This window comes from Apis florea, unplaced genomic scaffold, assembly GCF_048593485.1.
Source record: "Apis florea isolate Af1SG1 unplaced genomic scaffold, ASM4859348v1 contig_3802_pilon, whole genome shotgun sequence".
Taxonomy (NCBI): domain Eukaryota; kingdom Metazoa; phylum Arthropoda; class Insecta; order Hymenoptera; family Apidae; genus Apis; species Apis florea.
The window spans coordinates 1788394-1806807 of record NW_028256863.1 but is presented as its reverse complement, the minus strand read 5'-3'; the positions used below and the strand labels follow the sequence as shown (position 1 = coordinate 1806807).

The 18414-nt window shown below is 29.3% G+C and overlaps 1 protein-coding gene across 19 annotated transcripts in view; it reads left to right on the top strand.

Moving 5' to 3' along the window:
* The window catches only part of msn (serine/threonine-protein kinase msn), a 29148-nt gene extending 18569 nt beyond the window's left edge, over positions 1-10579 (top strand). For 17 of the 19 annotated variants that reach the window (XM_086916596.1, XM_086916590.1, XM_086916586.1 and 14 more), the window contains 6 exons: positions 4377-4529; positions 7401-7614; positions 7686-7906; positions 7987-8304; positions 8385-8684; positions 8804-10579. In XM_086916596.1, coding sequence (XP_086772722.1) covers positions 4377-4529; positions 7401-7614; positions 7686-7906; positions 7987-8304; positions 8385-8684; positions 8804-8887 — 1290 coding nt within the window. In that variant the 3' untranslated portion in view covers positions 8888-10579. The remainder of the gene's footprint in view (positions 1-4376; positions 4530-7400; positions 7615-7685; positions 7907-7986; positions 8305-8384; positions 8685-8803) is intronic. The other 2 variants (XM_086916604.1, XM_086916593.1) reach the window with 1 other exon arrangement.
* Positions 10580-18414: the final 7835 nt, after the last annotated feature.

Genomic DNA, 18414 nt, shown 5'->3' with positions numbered 1-18414 from the left:
TTAATTCATATATTATTAAAATATTATTATTAAAGTAAACGATACAAAAGTAGAAAGAAAAATCAAAAGAAAAATAGAAGAAAAAAAAAGAGAAAAAGGAAAAACGCAATGGTTAATATATGCACATATCAATATAGAAGTTAGTAAAACGTCATGTAAATACATACTTTTCAAACAAAAATATTAATTTATTTCCCCGTAAAATATTCAATGCGAAATAATATTTTTCCATTCAAAAATATTATTTCGTATTTATATTGTAAATAATATTGTTCATTGATTTTTAATAAGGACCAGAATTCGTTATTGGATGTAGGAAAACATGTGAAAAGAGGAATGGCTTCAATTTTCAGGAATTCTAATACTACTATTAACATAGAGCGCGCTATTTTTAGTATCGTCAATGTCATCCACTAACATTACCATCATCGGATAAGTCATCGTCATCATCACTATTGCCACTGCTACTATCGCTCCGTTTCTTTTGGAACTAATCCTTTCCTTCCTTTCGAGTGATCTACGAATATTTAATGCAATGCAGAAAATACGAAATCGTATTGCTACAACGATATCTATCGTTATATTTTCGAATTCCATTGGCTGAGAGAGAGAGAGAAGGATTAACCGCATGGAATTTCTTTGAGGATATATTCGTCTTGTTTCTACATTACCAACGTGTGAAGGGAAACTGCTAATATTCCTACGATCGTCGCAGCGAAACGTCGCGGGATTCTGAAAGAAAAAAAAAAAAAAAAAAGAATAAGAGCAGTTAAAAAAATATTTGTGAAAGTATTTCTACCGTACGTCTACGTCATTTTCATTATTTTCACGTCACGCACGTCTACGTATAGGTTCAACGTTAATTTCACGTCACTCTTTCATTTTTCTTCTTTTTTCATCTTCGACTCTTTTCGTTACGTCGTAACAAGGCAACACGGTAATTGTTATCGATCAAAATGTTTCTACAATTTTTACAACATATTTTAATTCTGATACAAATATACATTAGGTGATACATAATTGTCAAATTATAATATTAAATTTGAAGATTTTTTTATACGTAAGAGATATTTGTTTGTATGAAATTAATGACGATTGATTTTTAGGTTAAATGTTGTTTTATTCGCATCTCATTCGAGTCAATTCGTATGAAATTAATTGATAGTTTTCTCGGTACACAGGGTGAATAAAAGTGTTGCTCTGGAATCTATACGATCGATCGTTCGAATTTGTCATTATTTAAAAATTTATCATTTATATTTTATATATATCCTTGTGAAAATCTTACGAGGATATAGCGATCAAGTGTTGTTCTGTTACTTTCTTGCATGTACGATTCTAGTTAATGAATGAAAATTTTTCGATAATTTGTGTTTCTTTTTCTTTTTTTTTTTTTCTTTAATTTATTTTTATAATATAACATGTCAATTATTCAAAAATGTAATGCATGTATACTCAAGCTTTTCAATTCGAAACAAGTTTCTTAAACAAACGAACAGAGCGATACTAATTGTTATGTGAATATTCTCTTAAATATAAAGATTATTCTCTTTATATCTATAGAAAAAATAAATGGGAAGAAAGGATGGGAATGGAAACCATTAATTCAGTGCTGTCCATTGAAGGTACATTAAGTAGAGGTATTTATTTATATATTTCATAGTTACGTACGTAGAGTGACGGTGATATGCTTCGTAGTTCAAGAAATGAAAATGGCTTATTTATTTCCGAGATTATTTATTTTTTTTAGGATTTCTAGACCTCACAAAATTTATGATTTGGATCTAAACATCAAATTTCAATGCAACTTTCGAAAAAAAAAAAAAATGACGAGGATAACGATCTCGATATTATTATAAAATTTTGAACATTTTTTCACGAAATAATTGTACTTTTTTTTTTTTATATTTAATTTGATACAAATTTCTTTACTTGACAAATTTTTCTCGATCAATATAACATAATAAAATTTGAAATTATAAACTTATATAAATTAGACACGTAACCAATGTTTTAATTTCTTTCAAGATAATTTTCTGATGAGTGAAATTTGGACAGCACTGCGTTAATCATTGATGTAAATTCTAATAGGTTTATTCCGTTACAACAATATCTTACAATTATCTGAAAAACGTAAAAAATTGTGATTATTATAAAAGAAAATTCATCTACAAGTAAAAAAATGGGAAATATTATGTGCAAATATGTGTGTGTATGTTAACGAAGAAAGAAATTTCAAAGAGTATATAAATTGCTGTGTTGCGTGTGTGCGTGTACACGCCTTTGTGTTACATGTCAGATGCATAAATGTATATTTAGCTTGCAAAGATTTTTGTGGTAGTATTCAACACAAAATCATGATTGAGACTTTATTGTCTTGCATGATGCTTAATTTCATTTGATACATGTGATAATATATATATGTTTTTTGTATTGCTATATCGCAGCATGTGCCAAGCATGCTTTATTTTTTTATTTTTTTTTTTTTTTCAATTCAATGTGTTTTTTGGGCATGGTATGAAATTGTGTTTTCGATTAATGTTAATTTTATAAAAATCTCTTTATCATATAAAGCAGGAAATTGACAATTTTTTTGTGTGCTTTTGCTAGACACTTGACGCTAGAATTATTTGTTATGTGTTCGCCATACGATCTCTGATTTTAATCAAATTACACGTGTAATCGATTTTATTAATAATTCATATTATGGTAATTATACACACGAAAAAATTAAACGAAGAACTCGTTGTACTATTTATTGTCAATTTTCAAACGTACTCTTAGTTATTTATGCGTGTTTCATCTCACCAAACGAGTATTTTTTGCGATCAAGTTTAACTTTACTATATATCTCCTCGAATTTTAGCTGTACACGTAACTGTATATTAGCATTGTCATTCTTCCCTAGTTTGTGTATTGTGCTGGAAAATAAAGTATATACGGTGACAGTAAGATGTGTAATATCTTAAGTAATGTGTATTATATTGCGTTAAAGGATGATATACATATATATTTAGTTTGAAATAATTAAAACTATGAATGCAATAATTACAAACTCGAAAATATCAATGTACAACAATTTCGTGGCAAAATATTATATATCACTTTGTTGCACGCTTTTTGCTAATGTTACGAATATACGTACAAAAATCATCCTCAAAATTGCTTATCCCCTGCTTCCATTTATTATCTTAGAAAGTGTGTACTTTTATATGTTTGTTTGTTTGTTTGTTTGTTTGTTTGTTTGTTTGTTTGTTTTTTTTTCTTTTTATATACAGTAGACGAATGAAAACGAACAATTTTATTACGAATTTATTGTTCATGAATTAGCGTGCATGAATTTCATTTAGATTTCGAGTAATATTTTACGTTTAACAAGGGAAAAATATAAAACTCACGTGTGTTAAATTTTGATAAAATTTACGTGAAAAATAATTCTCAAAAAAATAATCGATAATCCTATATTTTTTATCAATTCTCATTCGCGTCGAAGGAATTGAAAACAATCCTTAAAATTTGAAGTTGGAAAAATATTACAGCCGATAATAAAAAATACGTGTCAAATTATTTTTTTAAGAATTATTTTTCATATAAATTTTATCATAATATGCGAGTTGGATATTTTCTCTTGCAATTATAGAATATATAAAATATTTTTTTTATCATTAATTGTACGAGTTCTACGAAACTCGAATAATTTATTATTCATTTTTTATATTTATAGATATTTTTCATAGATTTTCAGCAGACTATATAGACTTGTTGAATTAATTAAGTTACTTTATTTAGTGACTTACTTTACTCTGTTGCTTCTTTGTGCATTTTTTTATTTATTTATTTCTTTATTGTGTTTTTTTTTAAGTGTTTTGCTTGTCTTCGATCAATTCTCTCTTCTTCACCCCATTTATCCATAATTTCATCGTTTCCCCTTTCCCTTTCGTTCTGTATTCTTCTTCTTCTTCTTCTTCTTCTTCTTCTTCTTCTTCTTCTTCGCCTATTACTATTTCTCAATTCGATCTTCAAGATATTCGTTGATTTTCACCGCTTGATTTTTTTTTTTTTTTTCTTTTAATCAAAACCTGAATTTTATTCTACAAAAAATTCTTTCAGATTTTTCTCTACTTTCACCACTTTTCATATTTAATAGAAGAAGAATTTAAAAAAAAAAAATTCATTAAAATTACATTGACATTGACATTAAAATCCACTTTAAATTAGTAAATAAACTAGATAAAAAAAAAAAAAAAAAAAAAGAATTCAGGTTTCAAAGATTTTCAGCAGATATTTTTTTCTTTTTTCTTTGATTCTTTCCACTATTCTCTTTACTACGTACTAACATCGGCTACCACTTAAAATATTAATCCATGTTTTTATAGAATCGAGAAAGCGGAGATCGTTCGAGAGGCGGAGGCAGCGGCGGTGATTTCCAGAGGTCGGATTCATCCCCCGGATCTCGGCCAAGCTCCGTGTTGCCGGATCTCCTCACCTCGTCACCTGGCCAACGACAGGACAAGACAACAAGCGAAGAGGTTAGATACATATTTTTCCACGCAAAGAAATGTACATAAACGTATATTTTTCTTTCCATTCTCTTTCTATTTTTTTTTTTTTTTTTTTTTCTCTCTCTCTCCATCTTCTCCATTTATACATGTATACGCGAATGTGCAAAATTTCCACGCATTCAGACTCGTTTCACATGTTTTCAAACGCTACATGGGGATCTCGTTTGATTGTCCATGATCGCTGATTTTTTTTGTGTTACTCTTCATAGTTCAACGTGTTCCACGCGTGCCCCCGCTCTATGACCCCCGTTTCACACGTCATGTTATATAAGAGAACAATTACACGAGCATGATAGCCATCACCGCCAAGAAATAAAAGAGAGAAAAAAAGGGGGTGAAGAAAAGAAAAAAAAAAAAAAAAAAAGATTGTGAAAAAAATGTTGACAAAGTACGGTACATTTTAGATTAAAAAGCAACAGCATAATTGATCGCGATTTCGAGATCTTGTTCTTTTTTCTTATTTATTTCATCGTATATGTATAGTTTTGCACCTTAAGGTCGATCGATTTTTTTTTTCTTTGCTTCGCTTTTGATGCACTTTCTTTCTTTCTTTCTTTCTTTTTTTTTTTTTTTTATATATATATATATAAATAATAACAAATATTTCGAAAGAGACGAATTGAAATTGTTGTTGCTTTTATTATTATTATTTTTTTTTTTTGTAGTCACCGATAGCGAGCTTTAATATGTGATTCATAGTTTTTTTTTTTTAGTACGATTGGTATAGGAAATTAGAAGTATGATAGATATGAGACAAGGGTCCATTTTTTTATCCTTCCATTTTTTCTAATAATTGTTTCGATTATTTTTATCGATATAAAGAATTAGTTTACAATATCTTATCTTATCTTTATCTTATCTGTTTCAAACCATAAGCATAATTAAATGTAGTTTAACTTTACACATAAATCGTTAATTAATTCTGTTTAAAGTTCCTCGAACTTATAGAAATTGCATTTCATTAATGATCAACCCTTTCGATTTTGATTAATTGGCAATAATTTTGCAAGGATTCGAAATTGTTCGAAAATAATAATAATTTTACAATACGATTCTACGTATTTTTTATAAGGAAAATAATAAAAATAATAGAGTTTTGGCAGAGTATCAGAGAATTCTTCTCATCGCTTTCAAATTTTTATTTTAAATTTATCGATTTTACATTTACATTTATTATTATCGCTTCGTTTTATTTTGCGATTTTTTTTTCTTTTTTTGTATTATACTTTAGATTAGTGCCTGCCAATGACTGATATTTCTCAAGCACCTCTTTCACCTTTCTCTTCTTGAAAAACTGTTGTTGAAGTTGGTAGGACATCTCACGCGTTTCCACTTCTATATATGCTCTCCGCGATGCGGAGATCCCGTTATTTTGCTAATAAGGAGAGAAAGATGTTTGGAAAAGATGAACACCTTTTGATTTGGAACAGAATTTTCGCACAATGGAACACACAGTGTGTTTCAATTTTACACAGGGTTGTATGATCTCATTTTTTCGAGGATCGATTCTAAATAAGTTAGGAACGAGCATAGAAAAATTGATATTGAACGAAAATCTCGATCGAGGTTATTATATATTTAATAATCGTTCTACAATTTAATTTTTAGACGAAGCGAAGAAGAAGAATAGAGTGTAACGACTTTTGTTAATTTGAAAGGGGGACGGGGGGGGGGGGGAGGGGGAAAGAAAAAAAAAACGAATTTGATGATCAATTGTTAGAAATTGCTAAATCATTACACTGTTTTATATACATATATATATATATACTTATATATTTTTTTTATTATGCGCAAAAATCCGCGCAAAATAGTCCCATTACGTTTGTCAGCGTGACTAATTAAGGATTCTGTTGTGTGTTGTGGGACGCGTGGGAGCTCTAATCCGAAGAGCAAGGCCCTTTCTACTGACCATCCCAATCCCAATACTAATTATCATGTAAGTATTCATTCGATATCGAATTTAGTTCAGTGTTGCTTTTGCCTCCTCTTATAGAAGGATATTATCTCTTGTGTGCAAAGGAAACGAGAAAAAAAAAAAAAAAACAAAATTTTCTATTTCTTTTTTTTTTTTAATTTTTTTTAATTTTTTTTTTTTTTAACTATTCACCGTGCAACATGCATGGAATGACAACAAACATTCTTATTTACTTCGTCGTACACTCGTTTTGGTTTTGCGGGTCCTTTTTTTTTTTTTTTTTTTTTTGGATATCTCTTAGAATGGAACCAATCTCTGATTCAAGTATTATTCACATAGCTTCTCTTTCCTTCACCTCTCCCTTTCTCTTTCTCTTTTTCTCTCTCACTTGCTTGTTCACTCTCTCATCCTTCTTAGGTTTGTCATCTGTCTTCCTTGTTTGTTCTAATTTTTATTATTTCTTTTATATTTCTTAAACTATATCAATTTTAGATTCTTGGAAATGTATAAAGGAATGTAAGGAATGGAATTTAAATTTTTGTTCTGCTTTCAAGTAGTATTTGTAATATTTCTTTGTACATTTATTTGTAGTATGTGAAATAGATATATTCGTAAATCTGCTTCAAATTGTCTTGAAAAACTTGTATGTTTCTATAATTATAATAAATATCTTCTATTTCTTTTATTGCATGTTATCATCTTATTAGATATATATTTATTCTTTTTTTTTTTTTTTTTATTTTAATCAATATATTCTATCAATTATCGTACTTTGTGTCTTGATTGCATTATCAATTATAATAACATATATATATATATATATATACATATATATATGTATATATTTTTCTTTAATGGTTTAATTTGTGTTCTATTCTAGTTCCATATGTTCCAGTTTAACTTTAAGATACTTTTTGTTGCAGTACCGGCAAGCAGTTAAATCACCACAACTACTTGCACATCAACAGAAGCAGAGATCTTTCTTGACCTTTGGATTTGGTGCGGGACCAGCTAGAAGGGAATCTCATGTAAATGTTAATGTGACACCGACCAGCCATGACCTTACATCTGATACACCTGAAATACGCAAATACAAGAAGCGATTCAACAGTGAAATTCTCTGTGCTGCGCTTTGGGGTATGAATGCATGAACACACGTATACACATCTCCTTAAGAAAACTTTTAACGATCAGTACAATATTTGCAGGAGTGAATCTATTAATCGGTACTGAAAATGGCCTTGTGTTATTGGATAGAAGTGGCCAAGGAAAAGTATATCAATTAATAAGCAGAAGACGATTTCAACAAATGGAAGTTCTTGAAGGACAAAATATTTTGGTTACAATTAGTGGAAAAAAGAATAGAGTACGAGTATATTATCTTTCTTGGCTTAAGAGTAAAATTTTGCGAACGGATGGGCACAGTGATGTAAGTTTTATGTTTCTTGATCTGTTATATATTATTGAAATCACATGTTAAATTGCAATTAATATTCGATATTATTGCAGCAAGTTGAACGGCGCAATGGCTGGATTAATGTTGGAGATCTTCAGGGTGCGGTACATTTTAAGATAGTCAAATACGAAAGAATAAAGTTTCTTGTCATTGCATTGAAAGATTCGATAGAAATTTATGCTTGGGCTCCAAAACCTTATCATAAATTCATGGCGTTTAAATCGTTTAGCGAACTTGCTCACAGACCATTACTTGTCGATCTTACTATAGAAGAGGGTTCGAGATTGAAAGTTATTTATGGTAGCGCCGATGGTTTTCATGCTGTTGATTTGGACTCTGCTACAGTTTATGATATTTATCTGCCAAAACATGTGAGTAAATAATATTCATTAAAATAATTAATCTTTATTCATGAATTTATTGTCGAAACATTTGTCTTTATTAATCATAGACTCAAGGCCCCATTTGTCCACATTGTATCGTTGCATTACCAAACAGTAACGGCATGCAGTTACTGTTATGTTACGATAATGAAGGTGTATACGTGAATACTTATGGTAGATTATCCAAAACCATGGTTCTTCAATGGGGTGAAATGCCCACTAGTGTTGCATATATCGGTACAGGACAAATTATGGGCTGGGGTAACAAAGCTATTGAGATTAGAAGCGTAGAAAGTGGACACCTTGATGGTGTGTTCATGCACAAGAAAGCTCAACGGCTCAAGTTCCTTTGCGAGCGTAATGATAAGGTATGCGTGAATATTTGTAATGATAATATATGCATGAATATTCATATATAATTTAACAATCTTTTAAATATATTTTTATGTACTTTTATATATTTTCATATATTTTTCGGTTATTTTAGGTATTTTTCTCGTCGGCTAAAGGCGGAAGTGCGTGCCAGATTTACTTCATGACATTAAATAAACCTGGCATGGCTAACTGGTGATCCCGAATATGGCCAAATCTGGCCCTCAAATTATCTTTACGAATAAGGACACAAAATCTTTCTCGTATATCGAGATACGCATCGTCGCCATTCATGTTAATTCGTTTTTCACTGCCAGGATTTAAGGCCATGGAAAGCAAGCAATGTTCGTATTGGAGTCAACGACATTATCAATATCATTTTCAGTCTTATTACAATTGTCATTATTATCATTATCATCGTCGACGTCGTCTTCGTCGTCGTCGCCGTCGTCGTCTTCTTCGTCTTCTTCGTTATCATCGTCGTCGTCGTCGTCGTCGTCGTAGGCGACGTCAACATTGTTATCGTCATCGTCAACGTCATCACCACCACTATTACCATCATCATCATCATCACCTCCACCATAACTATTATCATTTTTATCCACAAGACCATTATAATCTATATCGATATGTTTGCTCGAGTAATTGCACATTGATAAAAAAATATCAAACATTCAATAAAATATCTCAACAATATTTTCAATTGTTTTTGCAAAGTTTACAAGCGAAATTGTTGTTTTTAAATCATTTCGTACAAAAATTTTTGTGCTCTTTTAACTATTCATCTTACGTGATGCAACTTAGCAATTTATGAGAGAAAAAAAAAATGGTTCCTTCTTTACGGTAATATGCCTCTCTACAGAGGAAAATAAATAAGAATAAAATATATGCACAAACCGTTATTATATTGAGTAATAATTCATTATGTTTTTCCAATATTTGAATGTCATTATTATTAAATTTTTTTTTATATTTAAAAAGCGTAAATAAATAAAAAATATATATATATATAATATATATATATATATATATATCATAAAATAATTTTAAAATCAAGACGAACGAGTCCAAAGTAAATCGAATCTTCCGAAATAATTTTGAAATTGTATAAATAATAAGTTATCAACGATTCGTAACAGAAATTATTATACTGTATTGTTTCAATAAGTGCAAAAGAATTGTGCAATATCGATGCTTTCATCTATATAAACAAGAAAAAAAAAAAAACTTTTCGTAATAAGTTTGTAACAAGTGGCTGAACTTTTCTATGATAATAAGAGAAATATGAACTGTCTCGATAGTTGTAAGTGCAAATACGCGAGCAAAATGCAGTGTGAATGGATTTTTGCGATTTACATTTCGAGAAAGAGAGAATATAGAGAGGACGCGCGCGCAAACTGAAAATAGGAGCAATGTATGCAAGGGGATGCGTGTAATGTATGTTTTTAAAGTAATTCTTGATTGAATGTATTTTCTTTCCACATTTATAAAGATTATAATAATTGACGTAACAATATCATTCTTCGAAAAAATTTCTCCCATGATATACAGTTAAATATAATCGTACATATTATTGCATCAAGTTTATAATAAGATCTTTTAAAATGGGAGAGCAATATTGTTTTTTAACAATAAAATAATAGGAAAATAGCGATGGACTAAAATGTTATAACTAAAATTAGGAATAAGAAAGTTAATTACTAATGTTATTAACTGTATAGTTTGTAGTAATCAATGGATTCGTATGTCCTATTTCTTGCAATTTAAGATAATGGCGATGACGATAATATCACGACGATGTAATATGTGGCGTTGGATAAATTGCATTTTTACGAGTAATAGATTTATGTTAACAGTTTTTGAGACATAAAGTGATAAGGTGCAAAGAAAACATTTTTCTATTTCATTATTTTTTCTAAGATTTAATATACTTTTTATGTTTAACTTGCACCCTCCTCTTTGCGAAAGGTATTCGATCGAATACAGTCGCATATTTTTTTATAAATAATCATAGAAACGCGTTCAATATTTAAATAAAGAACAATCTTGGTAAGGCGATATGCATAGGAAATGATATCTTTTCTTTTTTTTTTTTTTTAATTATTCGTTCAATACTGTACAAATTAATGATTATTATTTATCCATAAATTCATAATTTAATGGGCAATTTTATTGATCGAATTGAATTATAAACGTTATACGTTAAAATTGTGGCTTTAATTATTAAAAAAATATTGTATGTATATCGCAAATATATTTTATAATTCTGAATAAGAATATTTTTACACGGAACTTTCCACTAGAGATAATTTTAGTTTGAATAGTTCTATGTGTAATTTAGATGAGTTTATTTTCAAATATTTTCAACTTCGTATCAAATTTAAATTGAGATAAGAATCGTTATGTAATTTAACGTTTTATCTTTTCTTTTATAAACTGCATTGAATCATTTATATAAATCGTGTATAAAATATTTGTTACATATAATAAGCACTTCGTCTAAACTGTTGAATAATTGTAAAATTGTAATTTCATAACGTGAGGGTGTATACGTGATATAAAATTATTTTTTATTGCTTAGAAGAGTAAACGTTGAATATTTGGTTGATGTATTATTTCAACTGAAAAAAATAAAAAAAAAAATCTGCAGCAATAATGTATCAATTAGGGCAAGTTTCGAATTTTGATAAAAAAAAAAATACTTAATGTACACTCATTTATTTATTTGTATATAAATAAATATATGACGTGGTATGTGATAAATGATCAATACGTCATACTTATTTATTTGAATGCGTTTCAAAACATTTTTACGATGTTCCTGGGTATAATATGTTTAATTTCTAATGATTTTTTTTTATTTTGAACATCGAAACATTGGAAAAAACGCATTCATAATAAGGTTAGATGCAAAGAGGAGGACATCTAGCTAGTGCAACGAAAGACTGTTTTTTTGAACGAGAAAAAGAGTTTCTATTGCGCTGGGATGGAAGGAAAGGAACAGGGAGTGATAAACAATTGCGCGCGCGCGAGAGTATGCGAGTAAGAGAGAGAAAATAGAATTTCTAGTGAATGCTACACGTATGGACGGTCATTTACAAATAATAGGGATTCCAATATTATAACGATAATATTGCTACCTGTAACGGATTCGCGGTTTAATTTCGTGCAAGAATTCCTTTTATTCTTTTCGTCACTTTCGGTTCCTTTGGTTAATACTATGTTCCATCCATTATTTTTACTCTTATCATCTTGCACATTGTTTCCCAAAGATGGTAGTGATGATTTTTTTTTTTTTTTAATATTATATTAATTATTACTTTTATAGTTTATAATTGCATTATTGTTGCGATTATTCTATCTATCCGTACGCCATTATGAACCATCACCATGGTATATTATGATTACAATGATTAAAATTACTACTATTATTACTATTAGTAAAGTCAAATATACGGACAATTTGTAATTGATACGTTAGCAATTTTTTTTCGTGTATCCTATATATCATAATTAGTACGATATATTTCCTATAGCTGTTTGTAATAAAAAAATTTGCAAACTTTTAAATTTTAATTAAATAGTAACAAGAGAATTGAAACAACCAATTGCAATCATTAATTTCAAACATGGAAAATACTTATATATTTAAATAAAAGGAAAGTTGAAAGGTATTGGCAAGAAAAATTCATACATATAATTAACTATTTATAACTTTTATTTGTTTATAATTTTTTCATATATTTTTGCGACATATCGATTGTTATTATACATTTAGAAGATTAATTGAAAAAGGTAAAAATTTATAAGTTATATCAAGCTATAGTATTTTTTTCTTATATATAAAAATAAACTTAGAGTAATAAATTTTAATAAATTAAAAATAATAAATTATAACATTAATAAATAATAATATCTATCGATCCCGTAATTTCTAATCGTGTCAAAAGTAAATATAAGATAAGGAGAATAAAATAGCGAGAGAAGGATAGAGATAGAATAAAAATTCTGAAATCAGCGCCATCTTCAGAGTGCCGTAAATGAAACTCAATACACAAGGATAGAAAATAATAAGAAAAAGATAGAGATAGGATAAGAATTAATCATTAGTGCCATCTCTTAAGTGCTAAAAATACTAAATAAAGTAGAACAAGAATTGAAGACGAACGCCATCTCTTGAATACTTTTATAATTTTTATAATGATACTTCGAAAAGCATCTAAGAGATGGCGGTAATGATTGATTCTTACCATATCTCTATCCTTCTTTTATTATTTTCTGTCTTTACTTTGTATGTTTCATTTGCGGCACTCTAGAGATGGCGCTGATTTCAATATTTTTACCCTATTTCTATCTTTCTCCTACCATTTGCTCTCTTCGTCTATACTCGTCCATAATGAAAAATACGCTCGAGGATATTTGATTATATGAACCGATATCTGATTGACTTTATCGTCATCTATGCTATTTCTTTTAAGCTTTTATTCAACATTTAAATTTATTTTGATAATATGTAATATTATTATGATATAATATACTAATTTATCTTTATTGTACTCTTTACAGATGGATCTCGATGCGTAATCACTTTCTCGTTGGTGAGATCCGGTAATTGGTATCTCTTTCTAAAGATTTTTAAACATTTAATTTTAAATAAAATTTTATTCGAAAGATTCGAAAAAATTACATTGAAAAATACTTACTTTTCAGAAAATGATGCCAAGCTAAGAACTACGCATTAGGTTAAGTCTAGATCCTGCGAGATTTCTTTTGAATATTTTGACCATCTATAGATATCGCATTATTCGCGTTCTTCATTACACATTAGGATATCATATTGAGGATTAGATATAATTTCCAATTTGTAATTAGGTAATTCAGATAGCAATGATCATCGATCTAATGTAACACAAAATAATATTCCTAATTTATCATATGTTAACATGTCAATGTTAAATTTAATTCGAGACGTGTTTAATTCCGTTATAGTTAAAACTTTTTGTTTCAAACTTTTGAAATTATAGTCAGTTAGAGTTTATTTTTTGCTAAAAAAAAAAAAAAAAAAAATCAAGACAAAATATATTAAAAATGTACGTTTATTCGTTATCTAATCTTTCTCGAAGTTTTCACGTTCAATATTTTTCCGATTTAATCGAATGCACTCGCCCTCCTGCCAGTTTTCAAACACGTATATACGTGTCTGATTTAATCAGATTCTTGAGAAGAAGCTTGCTTCGAAGCTTTTACACCATCATCTTCGAATATTGTCCTCTTGAATTATTTTTAGCAAAGTGAAATAAAACGTATTAATCTCTAAATGGAAATGTAAGATGTGATATTATTTGAACAATCTTTTTCTTCTTTTTTGTCCAAAAATTATATAAAACAACTTTTTGAAACACATGTTACTTTGATGTAATATCCGATGGTATATTACACGCGATCGATTTTTTTTTTTGAAATATTTTTTTTTATTATTTATTCATAAAATTGACATAGGTTATCGTTTTTATTTTTTTTAATTTGTTCGTAATATAATTTATCAAATGCACGGATAACGATTGAAACAAATTATCATCGTAAAATTGACACGCATAATATTTTTTTGCAAAGTTAGCGTATTTCGTGTTTTTTTTTTTTTTTTTTTTTTTTTTTTTTTAATCATTTCATCAATATTCATAATTTCATCGCGTCAAAATATAATTTATCAAGAATATTTTATGAAATATTGATACGAAAAAAATATTCGTTTTCATGCGTACAAGTAAACGAGATGATTTTGTGGGAAGATACTATTGTTCCATCGGTCTAATACGTCTTAACGAGTTGACGCAAGTACCAAAGTCAACGGATCGAATTATCCGCAAGCTTACGTCGAAACCACGCTTCGATCGGTTGTTTATCCTGGACAATGAGCTACCAATATCAGTTATAGGGGCTGTTCAGGGATATTAAACGATCAGAGGGTAGAAAATCCATGCCAGGATGTCATGTGATAACAACGATGCTTCGGAATATAGGAAAAGTAGTATACGATTACCGTAGGAAGCACGATTATATGGCTATGATGAAAAGGTCGTGGAAAAATATATTTTAAAATGGATAAACAGAAACGAATGATTTTATTTTTTTTTTTTTTGTGATTTTACGAATAAGATTTTTCCGACTACGGTTTTAGTAAGCAAAGTAAATTCTCTGTTTTAAAAACATTTTTCGAAATAAATAATTAAGTGGATAATTGCAAAGGTTCAAATGAGACACCCTGTATACGTATAATTTGATACTCTTTTAAAATTACGCATAGAGTGTAAATTTTCAGCGAGGAATAATTTTTAAAGGAAAGGCATTTTAGCGTTTCAAAAGTGAGTGAAATCCTGTTTGCAGTCTGAGTTGTGATTTTTCACGTGCCAATGTCCCTTTTAAAGTAATAAATAAATTATTGTTGCATGATATTTTCAGAAAAAGATGGAAAGAAAGCTTCTCCTACTTTTTTAAATGGTTCAACGTAAAAGTATATTTTGAAAAAGAAAATTAAAAAAGGATAATTTTATTAAATTTATATAGGAGAAAATTTTATTCAAATTTTTTATTAAATACACATTATCCATGTTCCAATAAAGGTATGGTATTTCTTTTTAAAAGAAATGTGAATTAACCTAACCTAACTTTCTTGTTTCAATGCAGCATTAAAAAGTAGTCGTTTCAACGTGGACGTGGATTTGGATTTATCATTTTAATTTATCGCTGAATTCACAAACAAAACGATAGTTACGTGCTTTGTTTATTTTCATACTTTGGAGAGAATTAAACGAGACGTTGTTATTTGATTTCAGTCATATTTTTCTCCATAATTATGTAAATTAGCTGTGTTTCGATATATCTTCGTTTGTTATTTCGATGCATGTGCAAATTATATTTTATTAAAAAAATCATAGTATCGAGATATCGAGGTATATTAACATTATTGAATATTTGATGTTGCACGATTTCTCCAAAATTCTCTAATTGCATCAATCTTTGCATAACATTCAATGTATACCCAATCGGATAAATATAACCTTTATTGAACAAGTATGTTGTCATCTGCTAAGGATTAATAAACATGTGTGTATATATATATATATACATATATATACATAACATATATACACATAAACACAAACATTTAATTAGCAAATTAACGTGTTTATTAAATAAGATATCGATATATCGTGCGGCTAATGATACAATTGATGTGATAATGAACGTGAAAAAATAATTCGAAAAAATATAATAAACTTTTTTTCATTCGAAAATTGGAAAATCGAATTTATCGTATATACAATTGATATTTGATTATTGAAAAATATTTAGGCTGGTTTTTCCCGAAAACAAATATTCGCCTTAAAAAATATTCATCAAAGAAACAAATGTCATTCTAAATAAACTTTTTGTTTATTTTCATGCGTAAAACTCTTATCGATTATCCTCTTTCATTTCATTTTATTTTGTATTTTTAACGTATTTTTTCACGTAAAATAATTTTCTTTCCGAATACAAATATTATAGATCCAGGACCTCTTGTGCAATAAAATCCAAAAAAAAATTAAAAAAAAAAAAAAAAAGAATACTTCACAATTTAATTACTTAATTCCAGCTAGTAAAAGATTCTAATTATATTAAATTGCTTTTTCTCGTCATCTACATATTTCAAAGCACGTGAAGGAAAAAAAGCGCAAGAAAAAAAATTGCATGCTTATTACTTACAATGGTAATTACATTCATTTATCTCGAAATCAATTTCAAATCGAAATTCCCTTTTTCTCTAGGAAGAAAAAGTTCTTTAGTGCGATCAATTAAAAAAAAAGAATAACACTTTGAATATGAACTGCTTAATCAATCCGCATCATAATTAAGAGTTATAAGGATAATAATGCAGTCACTCGTCGCTTATTCGTCGAAGAAGCTCAAGCACGTAGTAGCCTGTGGCGATAAAGCGACAGTAGATGGCGGTCAGTGTCGAGAGCGAAGGAGAAAGAAGGAAAGAAGATGGACGCGAACGAACGATTGGCACGCGCGCACTTCCAGGCTCTATGCGCGTAGGACAAGGAGAGAGCAAATGGCGGGAGAGAGTAAGGTTAGGGAATAAGGACGAAGCGGAGCGAGGGAGAGGGAGACAGAAGGTTTGTTCCGTTCCTCGAAGCTAATGGCACGCGAACAAGTATAGGAGAATGCCTGGATGTGCTATGTGCGTGTGCAAAAGGGGGATACCTGGGGATCAGAGAGGGTCAGAGTGGATCAGAGGCAGAGTGGCGGTAGAGCTGTATCGATGTCCGGGCGCGTTCACCACCGTCGGCACACACGCTGTCGGTATCCTGCAAACGACTAGCGCACGCCACCTCTCCTCCCCGCACACGTTCGTGGCCAGTTCCAGCTTTCTCTTTCACTAACATCACACCGTTGTTCCCACTACCACCAATAACGGCGCTACTATCGCACCATCGTTGAAACTGCTACCCAACCTCGTCCCGCATCCCCTAACCTTTTCCTTCCTCTTTCGATACTCGTTCCTCGCGTTTAAGTCACTGGTCGTAATTTCATCACACGTTTCCGTGCCGACGATCTATTATACGATGAATATATTCTTATAATTTTTTTTTTAAAAATGTTTCAATTTGGAATTGATTTGAGAAATGAAAGAGAATAAAAGTTGGAATATTTAATTACTAACGAATTGTAAATGTCTTACACGTTTTACGCAAAAAAAAAAAAAAAAAAAATAGCTGATTAACTGGACATAAAATATCCGCTCTGCAATGTATTATGAAACGCATCGTAATTTTGTATGTGTAGGTACACGTGTAGAGATTTGTATCGTGAAATTTACAGAGCAGATTTAAGTCCCGGATTCGCAGGAAAATTCTCGAAATTTGGAACCTATTAATACGGTCCGATGACAGAACCAGTGGCAGTTTTTATCGCTATCCACCGTTCGTGTTGTATCTCGCGCCGCGTGTTAACACAATCGTTGCATTTCGCATCGTGGCACATAATCTTCTGGCATTTAGTTATTTTTCGCTATTTTTGTACTTTTCGGCTTTTCAACGTGAAAATTTTCAACATAATAGTTCTACGTAAATAATCAAATCTTAGAATATAAAGATATAGGAAAAATAGCCTCAAATTTTTCCTTAATTTAAAAATTATCGATTGAAAATAACTTTGTTAGAAATTTTATCATTTAAAATTTCGATTTATATTAATCGAATACTACTAATTAAAACTATATATGAATAATATACGTATTTAAACTAGAAGTAGTATAAATACATATTAGTCAGACAAAATATAACATAGCTATACGTATTCTATACGTCAGAAGTAGTATAGACTTATATTAATGATACAAGAAATAATAATATAAGTTAAAGATATCAAATTAGTATATTATAAGCACGTTCTAGTTAAATAGTAATACATATTAATTAAGCAGGAATTAGACAAAAAGTACCATAAATAATTAATCAAATAAAGAAATATATTCCAATAGTACAAGCATTATTCTATGAAGTAGTATAGGCTTATATTAACCAAACAAGGAATAATATAAACATGTATTAATCAAACAAGAAATAGACACATTCCATTCAACAGATCTTAGTACACGCATCAGGGATAGTTAAAATTTTAACGCTTGAATGAAATAAGTTACTTCAATAAATTGTTTAATTTATTGTCGAATAAATT